General features: G+C 35.8%; 2 protein-coding genes and 1 pseudogene across 2 annotated transcripts; all 3 read right to left on the bottom strand.

The window, feature by feature from the left end:
- Positions 1 to 308: 308 nt before the first annotated feature.
- LOC129871227 (pollen receptor-like kinase 3) lies at positions 309 to 3309 on the bottom strand. The gene is made up of 2 exons (XM_055946123.1): positions 1749 to 3309; positions 309 to 1058 (listed from the first exon to the last, which is right to left on the bottom strand). The coding sequence occupies exons 1-2, from the start codon at positions 3082 to 3084 to the stop codon at positions 487 to 489; spliced, it is 1908 nt and encodes a 635-aa protein (XP_055802098.1). The 5' UTR covers positions 3085 to 3309; the 3' UTR covers positions 309 to 486.
- Positions 1099 to 1190, bottom strand: LOC129871836 (U6 spliceosomal RNA; annotated as a pseudogene).
- Positions 3310 to 3857: 548 nt separating the features above from the next.
- On the bottom strand, positions 3858 to 6626 carry LOC129870396 (photosystem I chlorophyll a/b-binding protein 6, chloroplastic). The gene is made up of 5 exons (XM_055945170.1): positions 6485 to 6626; positions 5515 to 5676; positions 5140 to 5177; positions 4139 to 4653; positions 3858 to 4039 (listed from the first exon to the last, which is right to left on the bottom strand). The coding sequence occupies exons 1-5, from the start codon at positions 6529 to 6531 to the stop codon at positions 4022 to 4024; spliced, it is 780 nt and encodes a 259-aa protein (XP_055801145.1). The 5' UTR covers positions 6532 to 6626; the 3' UTR covers positions 3858 to 4021.
- Between the last annotated feature and the right edge of the window lie 346 nt (positions 6627 to 6972).

Genomic DNA, 6972 nt, shown 5'->3' with positions numbered 1-6972 from the left:
ACTATCCAAGCTAGAGATCATCTTGTTTACTAACTCATCTAATGCTCTCCTTATTGGAGCGCGTTAATTAGATTGTGTGACAACGTGACAAGCATAAAGGAGGAGAAGCCGGAAGGTTGTATTCAAAATCTATGTCTAAATTGATCATTGCATTGAGGATCCATGTTCCTCTTTAACTCACAAAAAAAGGAAAACAATACTATACAATAAAACAGAACATGTACAATTAGAAATCAACATAAAGTTTTTGGTTATTTAGAAGTCTCATTTTGGTACTTTATATAAAGTAAACTCTGTTTTGTTTGGCAAATGAACCTCAGCTCCAGTAATTTGTCTTGTCTTCAAGTAGAATGTGACTGAACGAATCGAGAGACGTGGTAGAGTTTGTCTGAGATAAAACGGAATCAAAGGAGGCTTAGGATCGCTCTGGCAGGTAACGAAACTAAAGCTTCACATGGATCTACTAACCTATTACCTTTTTGTCCATCAAATTAAACTTATCTCTTCTATCCTCCTTAATGTTTCCTTCATGTCAATCCTCTTATCCGGATTGCTTATAGTACAAGCAGCTCCTACATGAAGGAGCTTCACCATTTGTTCAACGGAATCTGTTGCAGACGCTATCTCTGGATCAATCAATTCGGATTCTCTTTGGTCAGCTATTGCTGATTGCACCCATTGAACAACGTCCGTTCCACCTTTTTGATTGTTGAGATACTGAGAAGGGAATTTCCCTGTAAGGATCTCGAGTATTATGATTCCAAGACAATAGATGTCGTGTTTTGGAGTAAGCTGTTGATGTTGTGCTGCTTCTGGTGCTTTATACGCGAAAAGGGATTGAACAATTTGTGTGTTGTTGATAAGTGGATAGAAGGCGTAATCTGATAGAAGTGGCTCGTAGTTTTCATTTATTAGAATGTTGCTAGACTTGAGGTTCCCATGAGGTACTGCATACGATGCAAACTCGGAATGAAGATAACACATTCCACTAGCAACTCCCTGGATGATCTTTAGGCGAGTAGGCCAATTTAGCTCACCGTGTGATACTCCTCGATCACCTGAAATTACATGTGAAATTTCAAATTTAGGATAGTTGACATAAAAGAACAAAATGTGTATCATCCTTGCGTAGGGATCATGCTAATCTTCTTTGTATCGTTCCAATTTTAACTGGATATCCCCCAAGGGACTGGTAAGATTATAGATCGTATCACATTATTGGGTAATATCTACTAATGAAAATGTCAAAAACAAGTTGAAGACCTTAAAATAACAGTACAATATTTCACTATAACGGTTCACTGTAATCGTAAAAAAATGAACATAAACTATCATTTTTCCGCTAGTTTCATATCTCAAATATCAATTATTCTCTTTACATACCTGAACTATCACTCCCTTTGTATTAAAACACACCTCAATGCTGAGTTGGACAAATATTTGTTCTCATTCGAAACAGGTGCGTGTAGGACAACTCAACATCGAGATATGTTTCAACACAAAGGGAATAATAGTTGAGGTATGAAACTCTCACAATGCTGATAATTTAGGCATGTTTGTTACTACTAATCTATGTTATATTATATGTTCTATATGACAACATTTTGCTCTAATCTATGTTATATTATATGTTCTATATGACAACATTTTGCTCCAGCAGCCAAAAACTTATCTAGACCAACGACATTGTTACAGAGAGGTTTGACTGTAGACGAAATTGAAATTGGAAGATGAAAAAATTGGCATACCATGTAATAGATATAATAGGCTGCCTTTGGGAACATATTCAGATACCATCAATTTCTCTTCTTTTCTGTAATGATATGCCAATAGTTGAAGTATATTTTTGTGCCTTAACTTTCCAAGTTTTCTCATCTCTGCATCAAAAATATCTCTATTCATTTTATTCATCTCTCTCAATCTCTTAACCACAACAGACATTCCATTTCCCATTTTTGCCTTGTAAGCTGATCCTAACACCCCGTTTCCGAGTACCTCAGCAGCTGCCTTCATCAAATCAGGCAATCCAAATGTACCCTTTTCGTTGTTCAGCAACACGAGGTCCCCCATAGCCTTACCACCCTGTGACCCTCCCCTTCGCGTTGATCCATGAAACGAGTCACCTCCTTTGCTACGAATGCTCATGCTCTTCCTAATCGAGCTTGCAACGTGCAACCCCTCATCAAGATTCTCTTTCCCAAGCTTGTCGAAATGATCTTCCTTGTGCTTGACGCGAAAAAGAATCGTCACCAATAAAAGACTAACTACTATACCAAGAATGATCCATTTCAATTTTGACATTGGTGCTCCTTGAGTCTTTTTGATTTCCTTATTGCATTCTTTCCCTAATTGTTGTCCACACAAGTCTGCATTTCCTTTAAAAGGGTCAGCACCAAATTTCGACATCCCCTGAGGGATTTTGCCTTGCAATTTATTGTTTGATAGATCAATAGATGTTAAACTCACTTGTGATAAAGATGGAATATGACCTGAAAATGCATTACTTTCAAGATGAAGTTCCATCAAGTATTTCAAGTTTGCCAATGATTCAGGAATTGTTCCTGAAAATTTGTTTCTTGAAAGCCAAATCTTTTTAAGAGACCCCATTTTGGAAAAGAAATCTTTAGGAATTTCTCCTGAGAATTGGTTTCCATCTATATAAATAGATTTAAGTGCACCAAGAAAGAAGAATTCAGGAATTGTTCCTGAAAATGAATTGTTTGCAATTTCAAGAACTCTGAGTCCTGGAAGTGCTATCAATGGATCAATATCAAGTTCTCCTGATAAGCCAGCTTCATCTAAAAGGAGGCCTTCTACCGCGTTCCCTTCGCATTGAATACGAGCCCATTTCTTATTTTTGTCACATGGACTTGTACCTTTGAGCCAAGATGAATCTAAAGCTGTGGTGTTCTTTAAAGATTCTTTGAATTTGATCAAGGCCTCGTCTTCGGAAATGGAGAAAGAAATTTGTAGATTAGATAGAAAAATGAGGAAGAACATGGAGATATGAAAAAGGAAAAGATGGTGTTTTTTGGGAGACGTAGTTTGAAGAAGGAGAAGGAGGAATAGGGGAATGGCGGCCATGTTTGTTACTAGACATGTCCACCTTCCCCTTAAAGAAACAATCTACAAATGTTTCTCTGTTTCTTTTCTTGGAAAGTGTTTGATGATTTTCTTGACAGGATTTGGTTGTTTTGGACCCTGGAATGATGTGTGTGTGGTTTGCGTGGGGGTGGGGGTTAGGTGCTTGAGGACACACAATGTTGTTTGAGAGAACAAAATTTTAGAATTTTGGGTAGAAATAAAGGTGAATCTTGAATTGACCTTGTCTATGGTATTAGAGACTTTTCAGCTAAACTAATTAGGGAGATTTCATTCTATACATTTTTTTAATAGTAAAGTTGGAGTCAGGACCAGTTTGCATGCTTCTCGATTATTTCGTTGGGTAAGTACTACCTTCCACCATCACACGTATCGGGTAAGTACCTACCAAGACTTAATGGAAAGAAATGAATGGATTTAAACCTTGACTATATACCCCAAATGTCTTGGACTTACTTTCTTTTTATGACGGGCAATGTCTTGGTCAGTTTACGCGTACCTTTTAATTGTATTTCGTCACGTCCTGCATAACCAATCATTGAGTTCTGGATTCAAGATTACAACAGAAATCAGATACTCCCTCCTTTTCAATTTGTTTGTCTGGTTTTGACTTGATACAAACATTTGACTCTTACGATCTTAAACTAAAGATATGTAAAATGTACCAAAATGTCCTTTAATTTTGTCGTCATATGTGGAAAGCTGAAATTAAAGAATTGACAAAAAAGGAAAGATACATTCTTTTTGAAATGAAGTAATATAAAGAACTGTCATATTTGTCAAGAATGAATTACAGAGACCTTTCCATTTACATGAATACATCAACATTAACAAGAATTTCTTGGTAAAATAGAGTCATTTTTTCATTGTTGGTGTAAGTACCATCATTTCTGAATCTCTTCTGTCTTATATAAAGCCATCATTGGGATGTAAAAGCCTGCAAAACAAACAAAATGAATGTTAAGATGAACAAATCACATATAATTTGTACTCAACTTTCTTGAAAATTGTCAAGATAGATGGTATTTTTTCGTACCGCGAATATGTTGTTATGGCCAGGATCAGCAAGATGTGACATTAAATTCTCAATAGGGCCTTGTCCAGTATACACAGCTTGAAAACAAAATCCAACAAAGGCTAACATAGCGAGTCGACCATTCTTGATCTCCTTAGTTCTCAACACCATAACCGGCTCGGGTGATCCTCTTCCCCACATAAATGGATCAAACCATAATCCACCAGGATATCCAACATCTGTTTTTGGTTTCTTCTTGTGAGGTACTTTTGGTTCAATGTCAACACATCCTGGATTGACTATATCTGCCCATCTACGACCCTCGACCCAGCCCATTAAGACTAGTTGCACAACAAATAAAGTTGTGGAGTCTGCAAAATACTCTCTTTCACCAGCATCATACCATGAAAAGTTGTTGATGAATCCGAGACTTTCTAGCCATTCTGGAATTAGAATTCCAGCTACTGCCAACATAGCCCATCTGCTGTGTATTAGCTCAGCTTGAGCAAACCATTTCAATAATTCTGGATCGGACCCTGAAAGAGCCAAAAAAAAAACAGGTATCGGTCATTAAAGAATACAAACGAAAGGATAAAAGAAATGAAAAGAGAAAGAATCTCTAATTTACAAGATGTGGTCTGGATCTAACTTGTCAATCTAAAACTCCACAAAATAGCCCTATAACTTTGCGAGAAAGGGTGCCTACTCATCAAAGTATAGGAGTGACCATGTCCAGGAGGTTGTAAGTCCATGTGTAGAGGCTAATGCCTACCCCAGTGTATGAAGGTCAAGGAAGTTGGTGACCAGATAGCAAGGGGAGACTGCGACAGATGAATGACAATTAACTATAACGGGCCTAAGGTAGTGAAATTCCTTGTTGGATAAGTTCAGACCCTACGAAAACTTGAATTTGAGATATAACCTTCCTCATTTTCTCCAACAATTGCATCAAAGTTCAACGTTTCTCATAATTCTAAAACTATAGTGCAACAAAAAAATATTGTAATATTTATGTTATGTACCTAATCCCAGTGGGTCAAAGCCGAAATCTCCAGGAAGACTGCAATTCAAGAACAAGAAAACAAATTAAAAAATCTGGAAAATGAACCATTTACAAAGCGGAAAGAGTTAATGGTCAAAAACAACGCCTAAACTATCATTTTTCGCGAGTTTCATACCTCAACAATCAGTTGTTCTTTTTACCTACCTACATAATATTAAAACACACCTCAGTGTTGAGAACAGGCGCGTATAGGTGAACTCAACATCAAGATGTTTTTTAATACAAAAAAAGTGATAATTGAGACGTGAAACTAGCGAAAAGGTGATAATATAGATGTATGCCTTATCATTAACTCAAGAGGAAAATGCACTAAAATTAACAAGTTTAATGTGACCTGCCATCAAGCCATTCAGGTGGTGAACTTCCAGGAAACCATAGTGGCCTATCTGGAGGAAGTGGTTCACAAACACTTGAAACTTCTTTACCAGCATATAATCTACTTTTTCTAAACACACATGTTGTGAATTTCCCTGAAAAAGTTTTTGTAGGTAGCTCCCTGAATCAAGATAAAACCACAATCCATTGAGACATACTATAATTAAGTAATTAAAAGCGTGCTCTGTCTAAATTGCCGCTAAATATTTTTGCAGTAATAAACATTGCATCTACGAGGAAAATCTATTGCTACTAAATGTGTTTTTTTTGTTATGGTGGTGTTTGCTCCATGAAAAAGAATCAGACTCACATGTATTTAAGAGACTATATTTGAGTAACTAAAAGTGCTCTTTGTAATAGTGTAAGCATTCAATGGGATGGTTACATATATAATTCAACATGCTCGATATAATAGCAACCCAAAAAGCAAAAAACATTTCCACATTTTCAATCTATGAAAAAGAATCAGACGCACATGTGAGGATGTATGTTGAAACATAATATAATTGAGTAACAAAAAATAATGTGATCTCTCTAATAGCATAATAGTTTAGATAAAATGGTCACACATTTCAACACGATATATATAACTACAACCCAAAAATCGAAAAGCATTTCCACGTGTTTGATTCATGAAAAAAAATCAGATCCACATGTGAGGCGAGCCAGGTGGCACATTGAAACATATAACATAATTGAGCAACTAAAAGAACACTCTCTCTACTAGCTTAAAAATTTATATAAGATGGTCACACAATTTAACAAAATCGTCAATTTTCTGGAGAGTGTACGTAGACCTTAACCCTACCACGTAGAGATAGAAAAGTTGTTTCTAATAGACCCTCGGAATATAATGTTCAAATAATGCAATAAAATTGTTTTTTTTAAAAAAAGAACAGTAGAAGAAGTGCTAAATTTATGTTACTGACCTGACTGGGATGCTAGAAAATGCAGTGGAGTGAATGGCTAAAGCCATGGAAGAAAATGAGGACTAAACAGAGGCAATGTGTAATTTTTAAAAGAGAAAATTTGTAAATGTTTTTTTTGGCTATGTATTTTAGGACAAAAAGCTTATCTACATAGATTGTGAAATGGATGATGAACACAAAAAATGGGCCAATCAAAATTAAAAGATTGGTTTTTGTCTTTTGTGACTAAATTGATATGTTTTACTTGAGTCGAGGTATCGAAAATAATTTCTCTATCGTCTCTAGATAGAGGTAAGACTGTGTATAGACCATCCTCCAAAACTTCACTTGTCAAAATTACACTGAATATGTTATTATTGTCGTCTTTTGGTAACAAAATATTCCACTAGCTATATTTTTTACTCAAAAAATAAGAAGCTGTGGAAGTCTTTTTTTGTTGAGAAATTAATGTTATTAGTTTGTTTATTTGGTGTTCGGTATCTGTTTTT

This window comes from Solanum dulcamara, chromosome 10 (genome assembly GCF_947179165.1).
Source record: "Solanum dulcamara chromosome 10, daSolDulc1.2, whole genome shotgun sequence".
NCBI classification, from domain to species: Eukaryota; Viridiplantae; Streptophyta; class Magnoliopsida; order Solanales; family Solanaceae; genus Solanum; species Solanum dulcamara.
Note: the sequence above shows the minus strand (reverse complement) of the source record. Positions and strands in the feature narration are given on the sequence as shown.

What these genes read in the sequence shown, in the direction of transcription:
- LOC129870396 (XM_055945170.1), bottom strand. Translation starts at nt 6,531, where the DNA reads ATGGCTTTAGCCATTCACTCCACTGCATTTTCTAGCATCCCAGTCAG. An exon ending in CCTGAATGGCTTGATGGCAG is followed by an intron (nt 5,178 to 5,514) that starts GTCACATTAAAC and finishes CTTGAATTGCAG; the next exon opens with TCTTCCTGGAGATTTCGGCT. An exon ending in CTTTGACCCACTGGGATTAG is followed by an intron (nt 4,654 to 5,139) that starts GTACATAACATA and finishes TGGCTCTTTCAG; the next exon opens with GGTCCGATCCAGAATTATTG.
- LOC129871227 (XM_055946123.1), bottom strand. Translation starts at nt 3,084, where the DNA reads ATGGCCGCCATTCCCCTATTCCTCCTTCTCCTTCTTCAAACTACGTCT. An exon ending in CCTATTATATCTATTACATG is followed by an intron (nt 1,059 to 1,748) that starts GTATGCCAATTT and finishes ATGTAATTTCAG; the next exon opens with GTGATCGAGGAGTATCACAC.